Source organism: Rattus norvegicus, chromosome 5 (genome assembly GCF_036323735.1).
Source record: "Rattus norvegicus strain BN/NHsdMcwi chromosome 5, GRCr8, whole genome shotgun sequence".
NCBI classification, from domain to species: Eukaryota; Metazoa; Chordata; class Mammalia; order Rodentia; family Muridae; genus Rattus; species Rattus norvegicus.
Window position 1 is genome coordinate 144,679,451 of NC_086023.1, and position 25,265 is coordinate 144,704,715.

Sequence of the window (25,265 nt, forward strand, 5' to 3'; positions counted from 1 at the left end):
AGAGGTCAGCAGGCTATAAAGTACATATGACATCCCCCTAAGGATGGATTCTATTAACTGGGAGCTAAACATAAAGGGCTAGGGAGGCGGAGGGTTTGGAATAAACATTTTGGGTTAGGTCTATGGAGCTTCCACTGATAATCTACTCCTGGCTTTCTGGATGGGAAAACAGACATTTTTTTCTCCTCCATTGAGGAGTGGCCCCTGCATGTTTAACATCCTGGTTTCCCTAGTGATCTGTAGGCAAGAAAACCATTGTGCCTCCAACACAAAGTTAAAATAGAAAGATAAATAAAGGAAAACTGTCTGCATGGGGTGGAGCTTAATCAGCAGAGAGGTATGTTCTGCTGGCAGCAGAGTTGGAGGGGCAGGGCTAACTACACTTCTAGAGTCCAGTTAGGTCCATGAAGGTGCCAGATGCCAGACAGTTTAGGACTTGCTTTGGTCTGAGCAATCCTTGCTATGCCCTGTTCTTCCATATTGAAATAGTAATGTTCATTTTGTGACACTGTATATTGGAAATATGTAGCTCAGAAATTTAAAAACATTAGTGTGTGTGCATACATATGCACACACATGTATGTATGTATGTATGTATGTATGTATGTATGCTGCAGGTTCACTGGCCTCCTGTCTATGCCTCCCATGCTGTTGTAAGAATGCTCAGATTACAGATGTGTCTAGTTTTACATGAGGTCTGGAGATCTGAACTCAGATCTTCATGTTTCTACAGCAAGGGCTTTACCCACTGGTCCATTTCCCCAGCCTCTGGCTTTATCTTAACTAGTTCTATCTGCAACTATCCTACTTCCAAATAAGGTTACATTCTGAGGGTTCTTATTTCAGTGAATCTTTTGAAGGACAGAAACACAATAAATAACAAAAAGAGGCAAGTCTGTATTTTATAACTAGATGATGTCTCAAAAACAGGTCTTTCAGCCATAATGATCATAGATTCTCATAAAATAGAATACTATGCAGCAGTCAAAATAAAGAACAGCTTCATAAACTATGGATATATATCTCAAAAACAAAATTGGATAAAAGTCCCAAATTTTAATCTTTCCAGACAAAGTTTTATACCACATTAATGGTTCCATCACCATTAAGTGGAATGATACATAATTGTTTAGTAATAACTTTGATTAATAAATGCTCAAGTATTATGTTCTTTTAGCATCCATCTATCTAAGGAGATACTCATTAAAAAAATAGAGAAGGGCATATACAGCGCCATCTAACACTCCTGATCACCTCTTTTAAATTTCTCCTTCCAGTTTTTTCATAACCCAACTTCTGTCTCTTTAAGAACTCAATCATACCGGAAGTGAGAATGCTGGGACGGCCAGGTCTAGGGCATGATGGGAATAGAGGGTGGGAATCAGGGCTAGGAACGTCCAATTACCTCAGGTTTAGCACATAAATAGGAGTGCGCACGCGCAGTTGGTAAGGCGGTACGTTGCAATTGCTCAGGCGATTCCAGTAAAGAGATTTACTATCGTCCCCACGGGAGACCTTGAATGCTATTGTGCATTCTCCGACTGGAGTCTCATTGGAGGTGGATGTCCTGCGGGGCTATAGAAAGCCGCTCGGGCCGGTGGGCTTGTGGGAGGAGCAACGTACCACGTGCCCAAAGGGGGCGTGACTCTCCACGTGACTAGGCGCCGCAGGTGGATCTGGGTACCCTCACGTGACAAGGCCCGTCATTTTCTGCCGGGGGCGGAGTGGCAGCTCATCACGTGACGCGCGGCGGGCTGCGCAGCGGTGGTGCCATAGCATCCTGAGGCTTGCTGGAGTTGGTAGCTCGCGCGCTTAGTTGGAGACTGAGTTCCTCCGCTGGCCCTTGTGGACAGGCTGGGGGAATTCTGGTTGCGAACGGGAACGCCGGAGAATTTGCGACATTCAGAGGAGGGATACGCGCCTGTAGATGGTCACAACTGTGGCAAGTGGTGGAAAGTTCTCGACCCGGCTTCCCGACAGGGTTTTAAAGACCTGTTGTTTCTATGGCTGGCTGGAATTGATGAAAGGCCTTTTGCGAGGGTTACCTTTTTTAGCTTAGCTTACATTTGTACAGTTTGGGAATCTGAAAAGAGCCCAGATTTGCGTTTATAGCAGCTGTTCTCAACTTGTGGGTCGCGACCCCTATTAGGGGTCGCAGATCAAATATTTACATTACAATTCATAACTAGCAAAATTACTGTTATGAAGTATAGTCACGAAATGATTTTATAGTTGGGGGTCATCACAACATGAATTGAGTTTAGGAAGGTTGAGAAGCACTGGTTTATAGGAAGACGTTAGGGGAGTCGCCTCCAGAACGTCCAATTGGTCCACCTGCAAACGGGAATCTAGCGTTCCAGTTGTGATGACGTCTGAGGCTCTGAAGTGACTTTAGGCTGAGTTAGAGGCAAAGGTGAGGCATTTGCCTTACTTGGAGAAATCAAAGCAGACATGGGTCTCAAGTCAATGCCCACGCAATCAGAAATGAAGTACTGAGTCCAGCTGAGTCCCCTTGGTAGCTTCCTTCCGTGGCTTGTTCAGCCAGTCTCTATCTCAACAACCTTCGATATAGTAAAGACCATAGTGCTTGTCTAAGACTTTTCTCATTGGAAGGTAGCAAATCCAGGAGCAAAAAGAAGTTAGTCCTAGTCCCAGAAGTCGCTCAAATGCTCGACCCTGAAGCTATGAGCATGTTAGTATGAAGGAAAACAAAACCCGAGTACCAATCCTTTATATTATGTTTTAGGAGCCATCTTAGTTTTAGATGGGAGAAGAACTCTGCATAAACAGTTAGAATGAAAGAACCTTTGGATGGGGGATGCGACAAAGCAATGGCACAACAAGGGCTTCTGGACAGAATTAAAGAAGAACCTGATGATGCTCATGTAAGCATTTTCTTTTGTCTTTCTAAATACCAATAATAATAATAATAATTCTTGTTCTTGTTCTTGTTGTTCTTGTTGTTCTTCTTCTTCTTCTTCTTTTCTTCTTCTTCAGAATTGGAAATGACTGGTACTCGATGGTTTCTGGTTTATAAGTTGATACAACCCAATTGACTATTTTTTCATGCATTAGATGAGTCCTGTGGAGGCTGAGGGATATATGGTTAAGTAGTAGAGTGCATTCCCAGCGCTGAGTATGCGGTTCTCAGTGCTAGTCCAAAAATGAATGGATCCTCCAAACTGCTTTCATTAGAAACGTATTCCTGCTACAATTGCTGGTGGGTGACCCTGAGAGGTGATGATCCTAAGTAGAGGGTCTGTCATTACCAGGAGTGGATTTGTTTTGAAAGCCAGTTGAGTACTTTGCTTGTTGGCTTGTTCTTTCTTGGGTGCTCTCCTACCCTTGGCCACATTGTAATGTGACTAGAAGACTGACTAAATACAGCCCTGGTGTCTTGGAATTCACAGCCTCTAGAGCTGTGAGAAAATTCCTTTTCTCCTAAATGATCCTGCTGCATAGTTTTCTATTAAAGCAACATGAAAAGAGCTAAGAGAGTGTGTTAACCAGGTTCTTAGTGCTTTGGATGAGAAAAGGTCCTGGTAAGTGTGATAGTTGTTTTTGTTAAACAAATATAGAGGCTGGAGAGATGGCTCAGCGGTTAAGAGCACTGACTGATCCTCCAGAGGTCCTGAGTTCAAATGCCAGCAACCACATGGTGGCTAACAACCGTCTGTAATGGAATCTGAAGTCCTCTTCTGGTGTGTCCATGAGTACAATGTACTCATACATAAAATAAGTAAATCTCAAAACAAAACATGTAGAAACAGTAATGATGATTAGCAACACCAGATGGTGTATTGTGTAATATGTATCATATAAAATAGTATGTGGCATTAATGGGATTATTATTATCAATGCATGCTTGAGAGTGTGCCATTATCACTCTCACATCTATGATACTATTCTTATTTTATCCGTGAGGATATCAGAGCTCAAAAAAGCCAAGCATGTATATGGATGAGTTAGTAAACATTAGATAGGGCTCAAACCTAGACAGTAAGATTTCAGAAAACCTGCCCCTCCATATGTAGCTTGAGTCAAGATTAAACAGATCAGAACCTTATGAATTTTGATTTTGATTTTAAGAGCAATGGAGGGACATTATAGGGTTAGTTTGTTTTGTTTTTGAGGCAGTCTCATGTAAGCCAGGCCCTCCTCAGATTTACCCTGTAGCTGAGGGTGACCTTTAATTTCTGATCCTCTCGCCTTTGATTCTCAAGTGCCAAAACTACAGGCAAGAGCCTCCATGCCAAGTTTTCATTGTGGGGACAGTGATGTGAAACAGATTTGTATTTGGAAAGATCATTTTGGCTATCTCCTAAAGAGAGATTAGAAACAAAAATAATCTGTGAAGTAGAGAGTCTGTTATTTTGGCAATAATTTTTTTTATCTTCTTTAGCAGTTCTTTGTTTTATGATCGTTAGTTACTGACCTTATTGTAGAAACAAAGCAATAGTATTTAACCTACTGAAAATTAATGAATTAAGATTTAACGTCTCACCCCATCTCACAGCAGGATTATTCCAGGACAGAAGTGGCAGATAGGTTTTGTCTTGGTTGTGAATTCCATGCTGTCTCTACTCTGGCAGTGAGTGGAGAAGGTTGGAAGGTGGTGTTTGCAGTGTGTGCAGTGAGTGGTGGAGGCCTCCAGTCTGCTGACACCTCTCATTATGCTTTCCTTCCCTTGAGCTGGTAAATTGTTCCTCTTGCCTTATCCCCTAAAACCACTTGTTTGCCAGGTTTTGTGGATTCTGCATTTTAAATTTATTTTGAGTCTCTCTTCCGTTTCCCCATTTTATTATTTTTCTTTTTTTTTTCTTTTTTTTTTTTTTTGGTTCTTTTTTTCGGAGCTGGGGACCGAACCCAGGGCCTTGCGCTTCCTAGGTAAGCGCTCTACCACTGAGCTAAATCCCCAGCCCCTTATTATTTTTCATGTGAAGTACCTTGCACCCTTCACTCGTGTGGTCTTTCAAACACTGAGTACTGGTGCCATTGTATTCTATTTAAAAAATCATGTATTTACATTGGTGTTCTGCCTGCTTGTGTGTGTGTCAGATCCTGTAGAACTGGAGTTACAGACAGTTGGAAGCTGCCTTGCGGGTGCTAAGAATTGAACCCAGGTCCTTTGAAAGAGGAGCAGTGCTCTTAACCACTGAGCCAGTGAGCCAACCACTTTTATTTATTAAATTTTAAAATTATTTTGTTTTATTTTTTAATTTTTTTTCTTCTTTTTTTTCGGAGCTGGGGACTGAACCCAGGGCCTTGCGCTTGCTAGGCAAGCACTCTACCACTGAGCTAAATTCCCAACCCCTTATTTTTTAATTTTAATACTGTTTTTAATTTGCGTCTCTCTCTCTCTCTCTCTCTCTCTCTCTCTCTCTGTCTGTGTGTGTGTGTGTGTGTGTGTGTGGTGTGTTTATTTATGTGTGTGTCACATGAGTTTGAGTCCTCTGGAGATAAGAAGATGGCATTAGATCCCTGGCTAGAGTTTTAGGTGTTTGTGAACTGATCGACTGGGTCCTGGAGCTGAACCTAGGTCATCTGGAAGATTAGGCATGGTGCTGGAAAAGTAGCCTAGAGTTTTATCCTCAGTCATTAGTTGACAGAGACAGGAGGCCTGATCTGGGCTTTTGAAACCTCAAAGCCCACTCCAGGGACCCACCCCCTCCAACAAGGCCACACCTCCTAATCTCTGTCAGTTCACCAGTTGGGAAGTAGCATGCAGTTTTACGAGCCTGTCAGTGCCATCTCATTCAAACCACCACAATTATGGCTGCTTTCTGAGCAGCATCCTAAAAGCTCTTCTGTCTAGGAATTTCCCATGCCAAACGAATTAGTTTGTTTCCTTTAAATTCAACTTCATTCAAGTTCTCAGGACCCAGGCAGAATAAAAACAGATCGTTGGCCAAACTCTCACATGAATGAGCCCATCTTAGTTTCTGAGAGTCCTTGTTTTCCTCCCAAAGCTCATGTGTCAGGCTGCCCACTATCCACATGTATTTTAGCATTCTTCTCACCCAGGCTCCTACCATAATGGCACATTAAAGCTCTGCTTCCAGCATTCAGGGGCTTTCCTAACTCAGAGTTCCAAACCTCCATATTCCTCCCACACACTAGTTCTTTTTTTTTTTTTTTTTTTTTTTTTTGGTTCTTTTTTTCGGAGCTGGGGACCGAACCCAGGGCCTTGCGCTTCCTAGGTAAGCGCTCTACCACTGAGCTAAATCCCCAGCCCCACTAGTTCTTAACAGTACTGAACTGGTTACTGCTTGCTCCCTGGTGAGTGTATGGTGTTGGGTTATCTCCTGGTGAAAAAATGGAAGGGCAAGAAAATCTGTATAGAACAAACAAACCAGAGGGGATAGTCCCACTGTCAGTAAACAGTTCCACACTGTAAGAAAGAAACCGTTTTAATAGCCTAATCACTTTCGAGGAGTCCCACTTTTCTCAAGTCTGTTGAATTGGAGGGCAGATTTCTTTTTCTTTTTTAACCCATGCAGTGTACAGTGGCGACCTGCCTGCACGACACACTGGTGCAACAGTGGCACAGAAGGTTGTGGCAGTGTCCAACTACTGTCTGCTTGGATTTAAGGTCCGCTTCAAGGGCTGGAACCCATATTCACTGATAGTGCTTGGGTGGCCAAGGACCTGAAACTAGACAGGTCATGGACCTAGGGGGAAAACAGTACTGTTGTACTGCTAAAGGAACGTAGCAATACAGTGACTACTAAGGACACTCTGCTATTCTCATAGGTCAGTGTCTTCTCAGCTTTCATCAGAGAAGCTTCCTCCTGCAGTAGATGGGAGCAAATACAGAGACCCAAAAACTAGGCAATGTTCAGAGAATGAGAGACCTGAGTTAGGAAAGCTCCTCATTCATAAATGGAAGGTCTCCATCAAATCCCTCTCCTCAAGGCTCAGGGAACTTTGCAGAAGAAAAGGCAGGAGGATTGTAAGATTTGGTGGGAATGAAAGGCACCAAGGAAAGAAGGCCTTCTAGACACAACAGGGGTGATGATGCACATAGGAACTCACAGAGACTGGGACATGCACAGGGCCAGCACTGAGAGGGGAAGTGCATACAAGCCTCCATCTCTAACCCAGAAGCTAAGGAAAGTTAGTCTTCCCCAGCAGAGTCTAACTGGGCCTAGTAGTAGATGGCTGATGCAAAATTAACTCAGGGGTACACTTGGAGGTCCCTCAGCTTATAATAGTTTTCCTGGATGTTTTTAAACCTTACAGGCCTTTTGTTTGTATGTTTTCTGATTTTGTGTTCTTATGTGAATGCCTGTCTCTTTTTATGTTCCTTGTGCTTTTTGTTGTTACCTGTTTATTTTCTAATGAGAGAGAAAGGGTGTAGATTGTTTGGGTGGACAGGTGGGAAAGGATCTGGGAGGAGTTAGGGGAGGGAAACTGATTAGAATTTACTGTATGAAAAAGTATATTTACAATTAAAAGGAAAAATAATATGTTTTGGGTTTTGTTTTTGTTTTTGTTTTTTTGAGACAGGGTCTCTCTGTGTAGCCCTGGCTGTTCTGTAACTTATTCTGTAGACCAGGCTGGTCTTAAATCCAGAGATCTACTTGCCTCTGCCTCCTGCAAGTGCTGGGACTAAAGGTGTGCGCCACCACTGCCCAGCAAAAAAAATATTTTAATTGAAATAGAATTATCTCCTCTCCTTTTCTTCCTTTCAGCCCCCTCTAGGCACCTTCCTTCCAGACCCTCCTGTGTCCCTTTCCAAGTTGATGGACTTTTTCTTTGTTAGAGAGAGAGAGAGAGAGAGAGAGAGAGAGAGAGAGAGAGAGAGTGTGTGTGTGTGTGTGTGTGTGTGTGTGTGTGTGTGTGTGTCTGTACAAATATGTGTGCACAACCTCCTGACAACCTCCTGATTCCTTTATATGTAGTTCCAGGGCTGACCACTCTGCACTCTGCACTGGACAGCCTCATTATTGGGAGAGGCTAATCCTCTGTCTTCCAGCAGTCATTAATTGCCTGTATTTCTTTCTGTTGGGGTGGGATTCCATTAAATTCTTACCCTTCTGTGTAAACATGTTCATTGATAATGCAATTGGGAATAAAATCTAAAAGTCATTTCTTTTATACTTTTTCCAGCAAGAACGTTGACATAATTGGCTGTGTTAGGTGTGCCTGAAGATCATGTAGTCAAGTGACTTAAAAGCAGCCACTAGATGAACTACTGGGCAATGATTGGCTGTTTTAGAATTGTTTTAACTAGTAGCCCCATTGCATTGAATTCAAGAGGGAATCAAAGTGAGACCATGGAGAAAGAATGACGTACTTGTTTTGAACATTGTGTGTATATATATGATTTGTGTGAGTGTGGGCGTATATGTGCCATGACAGGGGTGTGGAGGCTAGATGGAAGCTTTCCTGGGTTGATTCTTCCCATCATGACGTCAGCAGATGGCTCAGGTCATCAGGCTTGCACAGCAAGTGCCATTATCCCATTATCTGTGAGCTTCCACACCAGCCCAAGAATGAAATACTTGTAAAGTGTGACAGGAGGAAAGGGAGAATAGTAACAGCTTCTAATCTTCACTAATATATGAAGAGAGAGCCGAAGGAACCTTAGAGAAGTGGAAGGGAAGAGGGCACTGGGTGGGGTGATGATGAGGAAGGAAGGAGTCCTGAGTACTTAGTCACAGGTGCCTTTTTCTGGGAGGTGACAGAACAGCTTGTTAAGTGGTTTGCACATAGAGTGGAAAGGGAATAATGATGGTTGCTTGTTTTCATATGGTGAATTGAAACCAGTGAACAAGAAACATAGGAACTGCAAGCAGTGAGAATTTAAAACTCGGGAAATAAGGTGTGAGGGTTGGCATCTTTAACCCTGACGAAGGCAGCTGTGTCTCTAGGAGTGGACACCAGCCTGGGCTATATAGGGAGCTCCAGGCCAGCCAAAGCTAGTGAGACCCTGTCTCTACAGAACAAAACAAAAACCCAACAACCAATGAGCCTCACCACTGCCCCAGCCTTCCCCCTTAAACAAAACAAAACAAAACTTGAGGGAGCTGTATCTAGAGCATCAGATAATATTACAGGTTGATAAGATAGCATAATTTCATAATTTTTAAATCTTAAGCATTCTTTCTGGTACACGGAGAAATTGACTGTGGTGCTTCCACTCCTCTGCCTGTGTCAGTAAATAGTTTAATAAATATTAGCCTGAAACTAGCTGAGAATGACCTCATTCTCCTGCCTCCTCCTCTTGACAGCTGAGACTATCATCATAGCTACCTTGTGTGATGATAGGAATGGAACCCAAGGCACTCTCTCAGTTGAGCTACATCCCAAGTCCGACCCCCCTTCCGCCAATAAAACTTTCTGTTTTGAAATATATCGGTCATTCAGAAGGAAAAAAAATGAGGAAATTGATTTCAGCATAAAGGTAGCTTCATCTTAACAATTTTTTGTTGCTTAAGGCTTATGTATTCTAAGTTTTTTGTTTTTTATTAAAAGTTTTGTTTTTGTTAAAGATTTATTTATTTATTCTATAGAAGTACACTGTAGCTGTCTTTAGACACACCAGAAGAGGGCATCAGATCTCATTACAGCTGGTTGTGAGCCACCATGTGGTTGCTGGGAATTGAACTCAGGACCTCTGGAAGAGCAATCAGTGCTTTTAACCACTGAGCCACCTCTCTCCAGCCCTTTTTGTTTGTTTTTTGAGACAAGAGTCTCACCCTGTACAACATACCTTGACTTTAAACTCACTATATATGCCAGACTGGCTAACAACTTGTGCTATCTCTTTTCTTAGTCTTCCCAAGTACTGAGTTTTTTTTTTTCTTTTGGTTCTTTTTTTCCGGAGCTGGGGACCGAACCCAGGGCCTTGCGCTTCCTAGGCAAGCGCTCTACCACTGAGCTAAATCCCCAACCCCAAGTACTAAGTTTTTAATGGGCTAAACCACCACAGCCAGCTTCATTTTTTTTTTACAACCCAGTTTCATTTTCTAATATTTAAAATAGGTATATTAAGGATAAAACTGATTTAGCTTATAGTTATACTTAAAAGTTCTGTGTGTGTGGGTGCCCTGGAGCTGGAGTGATAGGCAGCCGTAAGTTGCCCAGGGCTGGTGCTGGGAACCAGATTGCATTGAAATTTTTGTATCTCGTTGATCACTAATAGATATGACAGATTGTAAATCTATTGGCTACATTGACTGTTTAGGGCCTAAGACCTTAGCTCAGTTGGTAAGAATATGTTTGCCTAAAATGAACAAAATCATGGGTTCAGTCCAGCATTGCATAAGCCAGGTGTGGCAGCTCATGCTCGTAATCCTGGGTAGAGCCTGAAGGATCAGAAATCGGAGGTCAGCCTAGGCACAGGAGGCTGTCTCAGAGGGAAAAGCCAATCACTAATTAAGATCTGACTTTATGGCACTCATGTTTAGTCTCATGGTCCACTTTCTTGTGATAAGAGCGTGCTACTTACTTGTTATAAGTAGTGTGCAGATACTCGTACAGGTAGTACAATCTGAGATTAGATTTCCAGTATTCACCTAAAAAGCTGAAATAGCATCCAGAGACCACACCATATATGAAATACCCTATTGCTAGAAGCCACTAGAAGCAGCTCAGGTAAGGGGTGACTGGGATTCCTGCAGCCATCTTATTCAGACTCCCTTGGAGAAGGAGAGCTGCGGTGGTCATTCTTTTGCAGTGGCATAGGGATCTGGTCAAGAAATTAGAGGGTTACAGATCAATGCTCCTTTGGATACTGGATGTCTAACTGGTGCTCGATTGTAAAATTAGGTATTTATTGTTGGGTAACTTGAATTCATGGATTTTTTTAAAACTCAATGTTCAGATGTCACTGTTCCTTGGATTCACTTGTTTGCCAACTGAATTGATTGAAATAAAGCAGACAGTGGTTGTACATTTGTAATAACTTCTGTGTAATAAGGTGTACCGTGACTGAGGAGAACACCTGACATTGATGTCTGTCCTCTACACGCAGGCACACATGCTCACTTTCACTTTCACGGACCACACAAATGTGCAGGCACACACACGCACACAGAAGCAGTGTTCAAGACTTTGGATTGATAGATACTCTCACCTGTCAGGATTACTTTTGAAAAGTAGATCTAACTGCACATGTTTTTTTAATTTTGAAAGATGGTCTTTGTAAAGATTGTTATCTGTTCTAATAATTCTGATTTTTGAAGTATTCGTGAAGGAGGCTAGGATTAGGATGTATAAAAGATATATGTGACAGAATCAGATGTTTAATTGAATTTCTAGTTAATTCAGGCATACGGTATTTATTTCTCTCCCTCTCCCCTGTTTTGTTTTTAAGGAATATGGACCTCAGGAAAGTGAACTAAAAATCAGTGCTGTGTTTTCAGCCAGTGACACTTCTCTTGGTAAGAAATAGGATGAGCTAAGTCTGGTACTGTTCGTATTGTTCAGTGGAACTGAGGGAAGCACTCTTCCTGTAAGTCTCTCTCCTCCTTTAGAGTATAGCTTTCAGAGTGGGAGCCAACCATCATTGGTCTTTTAAAAATTGAAAGACATTAAGATTATATCAGGGGGCTGGAAGGATGGCTCCAAGGTGAAGACCTCTGCTCTTCCACAGGTCCTGAGTTCAGTTCCTAGCAACATCTTGGTGGCTCACAACCATCTTAATGGGATCCAATGTTGTCTTCTGGTGTGTATGAAGACAGTGGCAGTGTACTCATATACATAAAATAAATCAATAAATCTTTTTTTTTTTTTTTTTGGTTCTTTTTTTCGGAGCTGGGGACCGAACCCAGGGCCTTGCGCTTCCTAGGTAAGCGCTCTACCACTGAGCTAAATCCCCAGCCCCTAAATCAATAAATCTTAAAAAAGTATATATCAGAAAAGGATTCATGTATTAAAGAAATGTATGTTTTATAAAACTTCTGCTTCTAGCTGAGTGTGGTAGAGCATGTCTTTAGTCATAGCATTCAGTAAGCAGATGCAGGAGGATCTCTGGGTTCAGGCCAGCCTGGTCTACAAAGTGAGTTCCCAGATAGCCAAGGCTACACAAAGAAACCCTGTCTTGAAAACAAAATGAAACAAAAACCAACCAAACAAAAGCCTTTCTGTTTCTGTCAAGTTATACATGCACAAATATATGTGTATAAGTAGCTGAAAGTGGTGTATACCTGTAACCACCATTCTTGTGAGTTTGAGACAGGAGGATTGTAAGTTTGAGGCCATCCTGGGCTATATATAGTGAGGAGCACTCTCTCTCTCTCTCTCATATATATATATACACACATATATATACATATATATTTATTTATTTCTCTCCCTCTGTGTGTGTGTGTGTGTGTGTGTGTGTGTGTGTGTGTGTATGTATGGATCTTGTCCAGCATATGTGTATATGAGAACTAGTTATAAACTAAAACATGATACTTTGTAAGGGTTGTGATAAGGAGAAGTTGAGACATCTTGTTTTGGAGAGTAGTAGTTATTACTTTTTTACTATAGTGGCCTTCAAAACAAAGTTTTTACCTTGAAAAGAAAATACACATTAGTGAAACTGAAATTGTTCTCTTTTCTGTTTTTGTCTGTTTTGTTTGTTCTTGTCTTGATAGGTTTTCAGGTTGGTCTACCATCCCCTGGCCTGAGTGCATCATTTCCTGCAGTTCCAGCTGCTCAAGTGTTTTGTTTTGGTTGTAAACAACTGCTTCGTAAGGGGCAGCCTACGTACCGTAAGGCAGGGTCTGCCCAGCTCTTCTGTTCCATGGGATGTGTCATCACGTTCTCCTCAGCGGTCTGCGTGCCTCCTCTTCCCAAGAGAACCTGCGCACACTGCTCCAAGTACAGTTCCTAAGCTTGCACTTTCACTTCCGTTTGCTTTCTTAGTTAAGGTCTCTCTGTGTAGGCCAGGCTGGCCCTGAACTCACAGAGATTCACTTGTCTTTGCCTCAAGGCATTAAGATATGCACCAAGCCTGGCTTCCTTGCTTTACTTCTTAAAGTGCATATTTTAGCTCAAACATGTTACTGCCACTTTTAGTCTCTTTAGCATTTTTCTAAGGAAATCTCTTTTTAGTTAGTGTAGGAATTTGGGAATTACTCTAAAGATTTCAGCACTAAACAGGTGATCTGTATTAGAAGTGTTGCCTAAACCAGTTTTCTCTCTCTTCTGGTTTAAAATTTACTATGAAATGAAATAAACAGTTGGTAAGAATTGTAATTTATTAGTTCTATAAATGTGGATGGACACTACTTAAAATATTCAACAGTTCTCGGGGTTGGGGATTTAGCTCAGTGGTAGAGCGCTTGCCTAGGAAGCGCAAGGCCCTGGGTTCAGTCCCCAGCTCCGAAAAAAAGAACCAAAAAAAAAAAAATTCAACCGTTCTCTAAAGTAATTGAGGAACAGAAAATATTGTCTCTCAAAAGGATATAAAAGTTATTTAAATCTTTAGGAAGTGGAAACTCTTGGTGACAGAAATGGCCTCTGTTCTTATGTCTCTGGGCTCTTGTTGCTTAATAGCAATGCTTTGCTGCAGTGGTAAAGAAAGATCCGTGTCACATGAACACAGGACATTTGGTGAAGAGACGTTTTTGTCCATCTCTCTGGTGACTGATTTCTAGGAATATAGTGTAAAGCTGCTAGTTTTTCCTCCATGTTTCATCCTCTGGAACCAATGGGGTTTGTCAGTGGTCATCCCATAGCCACATCTTTTTTTTTTTTTTTTTCTTTTCTTTTTTTTTTTGGAGCTGGGGATCGAACCCAGGGCCTTGCGCTTGCTAGGCAAGCGCTCTACCGCTGAGCTAAATCCCCAATCCCCCATAGCTCCACATCTTGACACACATGTCCTCTTTTGAGACGTTTGTGCAGCTGCCTAGCAGTGATAGCATACGCCTTTAATCCCAGCACTTGGGGGGCTGAGGGAGTAGTTCTCTGAGTTCGAGGCCACTCTAGATGGAATGAGTTTCAGGATAGACAGGTCTATACAGAGAACCTCTGCCTCAAAAAACAAAAAAAAAACAAAAACAACAACAACAAAAAAACCTAAAAGAAAAAAAAAGTTGGTTTTTAAAGCTGGGTTCAGCTGTAGAACACCAGCTTGGCATACTACATTTCTGGGTCCCGTTCCAGTGCCACAGGAGGTGGTTTCAGAGTAGAGATTCTATCCCTTACAGACCTGGGCTAGGCATTTTCACTCTATTTTTTAAACATCAGTTTTCATTAGGTAAAATGTACTTCCTAGGATTTTAATGAGGCAGCATTAGCATAGAACTTAGAATATTATAAATGTTTAATAAGTGGGATCTTATTAATAAAGAATTTAAGTAATTGTGTGTTTGTAATTATATTTATAATTATGTAATAATATTTTTGTGCATGATATTATCTTAATTTTTATGTATACGAATGCTTTGCCTGCATGTGTATCTGTGTACCACATGCATGTCTGGTGCCACAGGAGCCAAAGAATGCTTCAGATCTCCTGGGACTAGAGTTACAGATGGTTGTGAGTTGCCCCGTGGGCACTAGGAATCAAACCTTGATCCTCTGTGACAGTATCCAGTGCTTTTAACCCATGAGCCATTTCTTAGCCCCAGGCTTTTGATTTGTTTGTTTTTGAGACAAGGCCTCACGTAGCCTAGATGGGCCTTGAACTGACTGTAGCTAACCTTAAAACTGAGATCCTCATTGCCCCTACCTCTCAAGTACAAGAGTTATATAGACAAGTGCTATTGCACCCAGCTGAGTATATTTCTGTTTTTAGTGAAAACACTCTTCAGAATCACTACTTGATCTGGATGCAAGCATATCCACTTATTTCCAAGATTTCATGGTTGGTTGGTTGGTTCAAAAAATGTTTTTATATATATTAATTTTGTATGTTCTGTCTATCTGCCTGCTGCCTGTCTCTGTCCCTCTCTCTCTCTGTGTACACAAGATCAGAAAACAACTTGTGGGAGTTGGCTCTACTCTGAGGGCCTGTAAGTCACCCCAGGTTGTCAGGCTCAGTAAAGCATTTCCGCATGTGAGCTGACTCACCAGCTTTTCATGACTGTTTTGTGAGACAGGGTCGGACATAGCTCGTTGGGGCTAAACTTGAACTATTTTCTTTCTTTCTTTCTTTTTTCTTTTTTTTTTTTCAGAGCTGAGGACCAAACCCAGGGCCTTGCACTTGCTATGCAAGTGCTGTACTACTGAGCTAAATCCCCAACCCCCCCTTGAACTATTTTCTAAATGATTTTTTTAGTTTTTATTTTATGTGCATTGGTTTTTTTGCCTGAATGTTTGTATGAGAGTGTTAGATCCCCTGGACCAGAAGTCGTAGACAGTTGTGGTTGTCATGTAGGGGCTGGGAATTGAATCTAGGACCTCTGGAAGAGTAGCCATTTCTCTAAACCACTGGGCCATCTCTCCAGCCTCTGACCTCAAACTTTCAAGTGCTGTGTGTACCACTGGACCCCGTAGAAGCATATATGTATAAAACTATGTTTAGGTGAATTTTAGAAAATTTAGATAATTTTTATTTTCCTTTCATGGCTCACCACACAGTAGTTATGAATAATAGAGGTATGTGGGTTGGGAGACGGCTCAAAGATAACGAGCTTGCTCTATAAGTATGGGGACTTAAATTTGATTCCTAGCACCCACAGAAAATGCTGGACATTACTGCTGGGCACAGTAGTTCACACCTTTAATCTCAGCATTTGGGAGTCAGAGACGGATGAGTCTATGACTTGAGGCCAGCCAGGCCCACATTGTGTGTTCCAGCCCAGCCAAGGCTACATGGTGAGAATAGTGAGATATTATTTAAAAAGGAGATCTTTATCTAAAATGCTAGGCATAGTGGTGATCCCAGCACTGGGGAGGTGAACACATGAGGGCCTCACACGACCAGGCAGCATATGGTAATTGGAGAGCCTCAGGCCCAGTTACAGATCCTCTCATGAACAACAAGGTGGATGCTGCCTGAGAAGGGATGACGCGACCCTGGCCTCTACACACGTGTGTGCATGCACGCGTGCGTGCGCACGCGCACACAAAACGCTGTACAAAGTATAGGCTAATAGAATGATTAACTCTAGACTCTGGATTTGAATCCTGGTGTCAGTTGACTGTGTGAGGCAATTTCACCTCATTTAGTCTCTGTTTGAAAATGGAAATGATAGTAATATTTAGCTTAAAGTATTTTCTGTGATGTTTAATGCCTGGCATATAGTCATAATTCAATGTATTTACATATGTAATACAGCAGTCATCATTATTATGCTGTCCTCCCTCCTCTAGTGTTTCTATTTTGAATGTTTCTTTCAATTTTTATACTTTTTAGAAGAATAGCAGTATTTAGCCTCTATCTTACTGGGTGCTGTTTTCAATGCTTATTGAAATAATTTGCTCTTGTGAAATGGCTCTAGAAATCTCACAGAACTGCTAAGTTATTTGTGTTGTGTGCTCTTGGGATTATCTCTTGTGCAGTGCGCACAGGATATATTTCTGTACTGGCAGATTTGAGGACAGACTGGACTTTGGTATCGTTACTTTTATGAAGCACCACTGTCTCAGTGTTCTCTAAACATCTCCTCCATGACCTTCTGATTGGTTTAGTAAAGAGCTGTATGGCTTATAGAAGGTCAGGTGGGACATCTGGGAGAGAGAGGAGCTCTGGGAAAGAGTCAGAAGGGAGAGATTGGTCAGCCAGACAGGGAGGGATGAACAGGTGCTGGGACTAAAGGAGAGGTAGCTAATGGGCCATGTGTCAGAAGTTAGGTTAGAGCACATGGGTTAACAGGAGCTGGTAGGGCCTAAGCTAAGGCCTGAGCTATGATAAGTAATAATTGTCTCTGCCATTACTTAGGAGTTGGTGCGTCAGAGACAGTCCAGTGGTAGTATTCTTTCTGACATTTATAGCTAAACTTTATGTAGCATGCTAATTTCTATATTAATCTCTTTATAGTTCATTTCAAAGATTTTAATTTAAAAAATTATGATTTCAGTCATGATTCTGCTATTGAAAACTGTCGAATAGAGGAGTTGTGTCTTTGGTCTCGGGTTGTAGGGTAGGAACTGAATCTAGTCTCATCGATTCTAGCAGAGACCTGGAAGTCTATTTTTGTTAAAAATAATCCTTGTACAGATGCACACAATAGATACTGTAAACCCCACTTTACACGTGAGGTAACAGGGACAGTAATTGCTTCCCTCATAATCATCTAACCGAAGAGTAACTGAACTAATCACTAAAGGGATGTTTCAGGTGATTTACGGAGCTGTTTTCTACAGTGCAATAGTTACTCCTAGTGAAATAGCATTTTAGCTCCCAGAGAGGAAGAAGGTAGAATCATTGCTCATTTGTCTTTGTTATTTGTTTTTAGAGACATTTTAAATCCGATGGATGTGATCACAACTCAATTTGAAAATTCCTCTCTCTGCAAAGAGTTCTGCAGCCAGTCATGCCTATTTTCTTATGAGCTAAAGAAGCCTGTTGTTACCATATATACCAGTGGCATTTCTGCTAAGTGCAGTATGTGTCAGAAGGGCACTGATGTAAGTACACGCCACATCTCACTTTCATTGCACTCGACTCCAGAGATGCCCTCCTCTTTCCCCTCTTTCTCTCCCTCCCCACTTCTTTTTTTTTTTTTTTTTTTTTTTGGTTCTTTTTTTCGGAGCTGGGGACCGAACCCAGGGCCTTGCGCTTCCTAGGCAAGCGCTCTACCACTGAGCTAAATCCCCAAACCCCCTCCCCGCTTCTATCCATTTCTCTCGAACCTGTACTCCAGACTGGCCTCAGCCTTGAGGCAGTCTTCCTGTTTCAGTCTCCCGAGTGTGGAGATTAGAATGCCACCATTCCTAGCTGAAAACCAATAAGCTCTGCCTATTTGTGTGTGTATCTGTATTATGTCCTAGATTCAATTTGAAATTAAATATCAAAGCCAGTCGTAGTGTCACACAACTTTAGTCTCAGCACTTGGAGGGGAGAAGCAGTTGGATCTGTGAGTTCCAGGATACTGGGCTACATAATAAAACCCTGTCTTGAAAAAAGTACAAAGAAGGAGGTGGAGAAAGAGGAAGAAGGAAGAGGAGGCAGAGGAGGAAGAGGGTGATGGATGGATGAAGATGTGATACAAGGTCTTTGTAGCCTCGTTGAGCTGTTGTGAGAACCGTGGGAGCTATTGTAGAGTAGCCCTGACCTTCTGTCCCTGTCAGGCTTATATCAGCACATGTCCTGGTGTACAGCGGCATGGGTTTCTGCTGGGGAACATGTAGGCTTTCTCCTGAGCTGGCTGTGCAAGGGCGAGCTGCAAAACGAAAGCAGCAGTTCCTCTGCGGTCATCCTGATGTGACTGTCTCTCCAGGGAATGGGAGAGACGCCACAGAGGGATTGTTGTAGAGTGACATGTTTAAGATGAGATAGGCAACTTTTAAAACTTTTATCCACGGCTCGGAACTTAAGAGATGTAACTTCATGACTTGTTATATGAATATTGATAGTAAAAACTTCTTTCAGATAAACTGTGAGCAAGAGTTAAAAGTCAAAAAAACTGATTAAAACTTAAGGAAACATTTTTTTTTCCCACATAACATTTTTATTGAGCCTCTGGGAGTTTCACATCTTATACCCAATCACAATCCCTTCCCAATCCTTCTATGTCTGTCCCCTTTGATATCTCCCCCTACCAAAGAAGTAAAAGGTAAAAATAAAGGAAAAGAAAAAGAAAAAGAGTTTGTTATCTGTATAGACGCTTGGGCATGGTCAAATTCTTGAGGCCTCCCCTTGAAATAGACCTCTCTCACATCTGCACCAGAGGACATTGGTTGTGGAGAGCTACTCTTTGGCATCTCCTTCACTTTTTAAGAGTTCTCTTTGGGGGTTGGGGATTTAGCTCAGTGGTAGAGCGCTTGCCTAGCAAGCGCAAGGCCCTGGGTTCAGTCCCCAGCTCCGAAAAAAAGAAAAAAGAGAAAAAGAAAAAGAAAAAAAAAGAGTTCTCTTTGGTGACTTGCTGTGTAGATTGTTACTATTGTGTGGGTGGTGGCTGGGGTAGGGGTTGTCGCAGAAGCTTTCGATGTCTTCTCAATTGTGCATCTACAGCCATCAATATCACAGCAAAAGTAGCCTCCTTGTTCACACTCAGTGTGAGCATGGGTCATGGACCTCTATTAGGTTTCTGTTGACAGCACACACCACAGACATGCCCCCCTGCTGCAGTAGGATCACAGACTAGCAGAAGAGCCCTGGGAGGCCTCCCCAGCTACTGACATCATCAAGTGGCCTCAGGTGGCAGCACAGGCCACTCATCATCAGTATGGCCCTCTGTAGCAGCAAGAACCCAGACATCACCATGGCCTCAGGCTGGAAGCATAGACCACTCAGATCAGGTGGTGGCAGGATTGCCCATGGACAGTGACATGGCCTCCACAGATCACAGATATCTGCTTGTTTTTTGGTGGTAACTTGGACCATGGACATCAACACTCTAGCTGTAGTAGGGCCTCAGACCCAGATATGGCTCTTGGTAGCAGCAAGGACCCAAAGTCATCATGGCCTCAGGTGGCAGCTCAGGCCACCTGTATTCATGGGGCCTCCATCAGCAGCCTGGCCTCAGGCTGCAGCATGGACCATTGATCTCTGCACAGCCTTCAGTAGAAACTTGTGCCATAGACATCATTCCAGCCAGCCCTCAGCAGGGCTCAGGACTTAGCCCGGTGGGGCTCAGATGGTCACATGCCTGGCTGACTTGTGCCTGCCCCTGGGTTTTTTTAAAGACGTATTTAGGAATGGATTCTTAGTTGAGTTGTAGATCATCCTATTGCAGTACTTAAGGGGCTTATCAGGTACCATGTACTGGAATAAATAATAGTCTGGTGAAGGGTGATGTTTGTTTCAGTTCTGTTGTTACTGGTTGGGATTTCTCTTTATTCTTTGTGTGTGTTTATGTGCATACGGGCATGCACATGTGAGTTGTTGGGAGTCTTCATCGGTTGCTTTGTACCTTATTTGCCAAGGCAGGGTTTCTCAGTTAAGTAACTTTATTTATTTTTTTCTTTTTTCCTTTTTTTTCGGAGCTGGGGACCGAACCCAGGGCCTTGCGCTCGATAAACAAGTGCTCTACCGCTGAGCTAAGTCCCCAACCCCATAACTTTATTTTTTTAATGTTTATTTATTTATTTATTATTTTATTTATTTTTATTTATTTATTTTTTTTTTTCAGAGCTGGGGGACCGAACCCAGGGCCTTGCGCTTGCTAGGCAAGCGCTCTACCACTGAGCTAAATCCCCAACCCCTTAATGTTTATTTTTAATGATGGATTTAAAAATGCTTTAACCTCCCTTTTAGCCCACCACCCACCAAAGGTAGTAGTAAAGAAAGGATGGGGAAGTGGACCTGTTTAGAAATGGTCTTTGGAACAACTCCCATCTGTGTTGTCTGGAAATTGACAGTTCACAGGTCAGCAGCAACAACTGGATCCGCCCACAAATGCGTCACAGATGCACCAGCAGTCCAGTTCAGTAGAGTCGGATAACAACCACGAACCAGCAGCGGACACCTAGCCTCAGCACAAGCCAGTTAGGAGGGCGTCGACCAACAGGAGTGCCAGGAAATTTTCTCAGCTGTCTCTCTCTGCAATGCAAAGATCAGTCAAGATGGTTAGACCATCTCTATAAATGAGCCTAACTCAGTCTGCCACTGTCCATTGAGTCCTGTTCATACTCTCTTTAAACATCTCGTGTCCTCTGTGGGTCTTGCCTCAGTACGTAAGTCTGTCTCAGCTGACATCACTCTGTGGATTAGTCTGAGTCTGCAGAAGTGCCAGGAAACTAATACCACCAGGAGTTGTCGGTACATTTCCCTCTGTGGAGCTGACAAATGGAGCTCAACTACACAATATAAGACTGACCAGTACATACGTGTCATTAGCAAGGAATTCATCATTGCGTGTCCTTTCATAAAACATCCTTTCACCTGTGTCTGCTTCAGTGAAACATTCCTTCACGAGTCTGCCTTAGCCTTTCACGTGTATCCACTTCAGAAAAGCACTCCCTCAGGTGTTTGCCCCAGCAAAACACCATCCAATACAACTGACTCTCCAAAAGAACCCTTAAGTTGCCACTTTACAGTTGAACTCACCACTCACCAGCTCAGCTAGTCTAATTAGTTCTCTTGTCCTGGATGTCCCATCTCTGCCTTCAAATGCTGGGATTAGGTACAGGCCACCAAACCTACTTGGCATTTATGTGGGTTTTAGGGGCTTAAATTTTTGTCCTTTTGCCTATGTGGCAAGTGCTTTAACCATTGAACCATCCTAGCTCCCCACCCCCCTTTTAATTCTTATAAAGGATGTAAATGATAATAAACTTTTTAGGGACTAAGGAGGTGGTTCAGTTGGTAGAGGGCTTGCAGACATGAGGACTTGAACGTATCCCTATAACCCACATAGCAGGACGTGTTGGTAAACCTGTACGATCCCAGTGGAGGAAGTTGTATCTCTTTGGCTCACTGGCCAGCTAACACCAGTTATTTGGCAAATTCCAGAACCGGTGAGAGACTGTCTCGGAAAAAATAAATAAACCCAGGGTTAGCTCCTGACTCCCACACGCATGCCTACATGTGCATGGTACACTCGTGAACCTGCACACAAAATCACAGTTCCTTTACTGAGCAAATTTTTAACTTGTTAATATCTTGGAGCAGTTGGAAATGTCCTTTTATCATGAAAGAGTATTTTATTTTTTAGGAATGTCTGCTTTAGGCAGTCGAGTTACTACTGTCACAGGAAGACAGCAGCTGCTTTTTCTCTGTGACCTAAGTGTCAGGCCCTCCTCATTCGGGACTTGCAGATTTCTGGGGTCCACTTCAGTAAGCAGATTGTGTGAAACTGCATAGTGTACTACATTTCCTCGCCGTTTACTTCCTTCCTAAAAGGATTACTATTGTGTTAGTGACGATTGTAGAGTTAAAATGCTTACCATTTGGGGTTTGCTTTATGACAGGCATTGGGAAATCAACGCTGTGTAAGTGGTCGTCATTATCATTTGTTAAAGCATGGGTAGACTATAGCTCATTATATAAATATCCCTACTTACTGTGATTCTCAGCTTGATAAGGAAGTTTTTGTAGGACCTCTTAATATGAATTAAGCACCATTTCTATCTCTTGTGGGACAGTCACCCAGTTTAGGTGGTTTTAAGTGACAAACTTTTCTATTCTAAGGTCCATGCTTCATGGATTTCCTAACATTGGTTTATGAGTGGGAAAGTATGCTGTCAGTGCAGTGTTCATTACTTACACTGTGCTTTGGTACTGAGTAGTTACTGGTTGTTTTGGGGTTTTTTTGTTTGTTTGTTTTTGTTTTTTGCTTTTTTTTTTTTTTCAGTTCTGTAGCTAAGGCTGGCCTTAGACCCCTCATCCTTTCGTGTCTACCTTCCAGTTATTGAGACAGCACACCTGTCTGTGCTGCTTTTTTTTTTTTCATTATTTATTTTTCTGTTTCTTTTAAAAATGTGTGTGTGTGTGTGTGTGTGTGTGTGTGTGTGTGTAGTGAGGAATCTGGAATTTTGGTTTCTTTAAAAAACACACACACACACACACACACACAAATACTTTAAGACTATGTTTTCATTGTAATCCCAGGTATGGGATAAGGGGCTGCTTCAGACTGTCCACAGCAGCAGACTGTGATCTGCCTCGTGCCCCAGCAGAGGCATGTTTTTGAGAGCTGCACATAGTTTCTGTGATTGAGTGACTTTTTGGAGTTCTGGGAACTTTTCAGAGGAGATAAGTGTTAGGGCCCAGAGAGGCAGAGTGGGTTGTTGTTGGGTTGTTGGTTGTTGGTGTTGGTTGTAGTTGTTGGTTATTGTTGGTCCAGGTTTGTTAAGTAGTCACGCTCAAAGACAAGACAACAACAAGAAGAAATTAGATACCCGGACTGTGAAGATCAAGCTTGCCCCGAGGAACTCAGTGTCCCTAATTAACAGGAAGTAGTCTAATGGTCGCATCTTCCCCCTTTCTGACCCTGACTCTTCTCTTTCCCCTCTCTCCTTTTCTCTGTCTTATCTAGTGTTAGGACAACAGTCAGTGTTGTCCTGCACCTACCTTGTTTGCACCAAGGTCTCTTCATTTCTGGGTGTGTATGTCAGGCTGGCTGGCTGTGACACTGGTGATTCTCCCATCTCTGCCTCCTGTCATGCTGGGGAGCCCTGGGATTGTACATTCACACTGTCTCTGGCTTATTACAGTCCTCCTCATGCTTTTACATGGCAAGCACTTTACCCACTGAGCCATCTCTGGCCCTTTTCTAATTTGAAACAATAATTAATTAATGTTGGAGCTTATGCTTACATCCTTCTTATATTATTGCTATCCTAATAGAATCTGGCCCCGAAGCCACTCTATGCCTTGGGGAATTCATCGAGGCTGTCTGCTGAAATGATCGAGACTACCAATGACTCAGGAAGAACAGAGCTTTTCTGCTCTATTAACTGCTTATCTGCTTACAGAATTAAGACTGTTATTTCTTCAGGTAAATTTGATAAATTTATAGATTTAATAACATATCAATGATGACCATAACTGCTGTTACTTAATTTTGTTCTTTACTAAATTCATTTAATATGGCTAAAAACACAAGACTGATTTACTTTTGAAGAACTGATAAAAAAGGAAAATAGATTTTCACTGATACTCTCTTTTTTGTAGAATATATTTTATGGTTTCATGTGTAAGAAAAAAATAATTACTAAGTTTTAAGCTATTTTTTTCTTTTTAAAAATATTTTATTGTATTTTGTTTGCCTGTTTTGTCTGCATGTATGTGTATGTACCTGTGTGCCTGTGGACACCAGAAGAGGGCTTTGGATCCTCTGGAACTGTAGTTACAGATGCTGTGAAACCACCATGTGGGACCTAGGAATCTAATCCAGGTCTTCGAGAGGAGCAGCCCGTGCTCTTTACCACTGAGCCATCTTTCTAGTCCTCTTTATGTTAGGCTTTGATGGGCAGGGGTTAGTTGAAGTTAGTTGTAGTTAGACTTAGAGATTACTGTAAAGTTCTGTGATTTCTTGTGTGTTATAGCTGACCATCCATATTTATGGGTTCTACTACACTCAACCAATTGTTCCTCAAAAGTATTCAGCAAAGGCCAGCCATAGTGTTGCACACCTTTAATTCCAGCACTCAGGAGGCAGAGGCAGGGGAATCTCTGTGAATTTAAGGCTAACCTGGTCTACATAGTGAATTTCAGAATGTCCAGGGCTATTGCTGATACCCCTGTCTCAAAATAAGAACAACAAAAACCAAAGACTGGGCTGGAGGGATGGCTCAGTGGTTAAGAGCACTGGCTGTGGGGCTGGGGATTTAGCTCAGTGGTAGAGCGCTTACCTAGGAAGCGCAAGGCCCTGGGTTCGGTCCCCAGCTCCGAAAAAAAGAACACACACACACACACCAAAAAAAAAAAAAAAAAAAAAAAAACACTGGCTGTTCTTCCAGAGGTCAAATCCTAGCAACATGGTGGCTCACAATCATCTGTAATGAGATCTGTTGCCCTCTTCTGGTGTGTCTGAAGACAGTGTGCTCGTATACATTAAATAAATAAATCTTTAAAACAACAACAAAAACAAAAACCTCAGCAAATATAATTGAATTTTACAGAGTATTTTATTTTTCTCAAAATAATATAGCATATCAGCTATTTCTTTTTTCTTTTTTTTTTTTTTTTCTTTTTTTCGGAGCTGGGGATCGAACCCAGGGCCTTGCGCTTGCTAGGCAAGGGCTCTACTGCTGAGCTAAATCCCCAACCCCCATATCAGCTATTTCTATGTTACTTATATTTTGTTAAATATTCTAAGTAATCTAGGGATGATCTGTAAGGGATATTTAGAGTGTACCGAGATGATATGCGAATACTCTGGTACCATTCTGTAAGACGGGAATGAGCATGGCTGCAGATATGGGGTATCCCTGGGGAAGTCTGGGAGCTGGTCCCCAAAGGACATAAGGAGAGGGTATGCTAAGTAGTTGGCTGTTTTTCTACTACTAGACTTTTGGATCATTTGTGCATGTGTATAACACTTTTATTTTTTGTCTTTAAGGTATACAGGTTTTGTGTCATAGTTGTAAAACTGCAGCAGTCCCTCAGTACCACCTAGCAATGTCAAATGGAACGATTTGCAGCTTCTGTAGCTCCAACTGTGTGCTGGCTTTCCAGGTATGATGCAGGTGCTGTTTCTAGTTCTTTCTAGTTCACTAAGGGATTGATCTATGGCAAAACATTGTAAAAGGTTAAACTGTTTCCTTCCTTC

General features: G+C 42.1%; 1 protein-coding gene across 6 annotated transcripts in view; it reads left to right on the forward strand.

Moving 5' to 3' along the window:
- Positions 1–1,368: 1,368 nt before the first annotated feature.
- Positions 1,369–25,265, forward strand: part of Zmym6 (zinc finger MYM-type containing 6) — a 47,987-nt gene continuing 24,090 nt past the window's right edge. Inside the window, exons 1-7 of one of the 6 annotated variants that reach the window (XM_039110350.2) lie at positions 1,407–1,558; positions 2,747–2,885; positions 11,324–11,390; positions 12,591–12,816; positions 17,343–17,514; positions 23,339–23,489; positions 25,056–25,171. In XM_039110350.2, the coding sequence (XP_038966278.1) occupies positions 2,796–2,885; positions 11,324–11,390; positions 12,591–12,816; positions 17,343–17,514; positions 23,339–23,489; positions 25,056–25,171 (822 nt within the window). In that variant the 5' untranslated portion in view covers positions 1,407–1,558; positions 2,747–2,795. Of the gene's footprint in view, positions 2,886–11,323; positions 11,391–12,590; positions 12,817–17,342; positions 17,515–23,338; positions 23,490–25,050; positions 25,183–25,265 lie in introns of those variants that run through there. The other 5 variants (XM_017593509.3, NM_001108681.2, XM_063288022.1 and 2 more) reach the window with 5 other exon arrangements.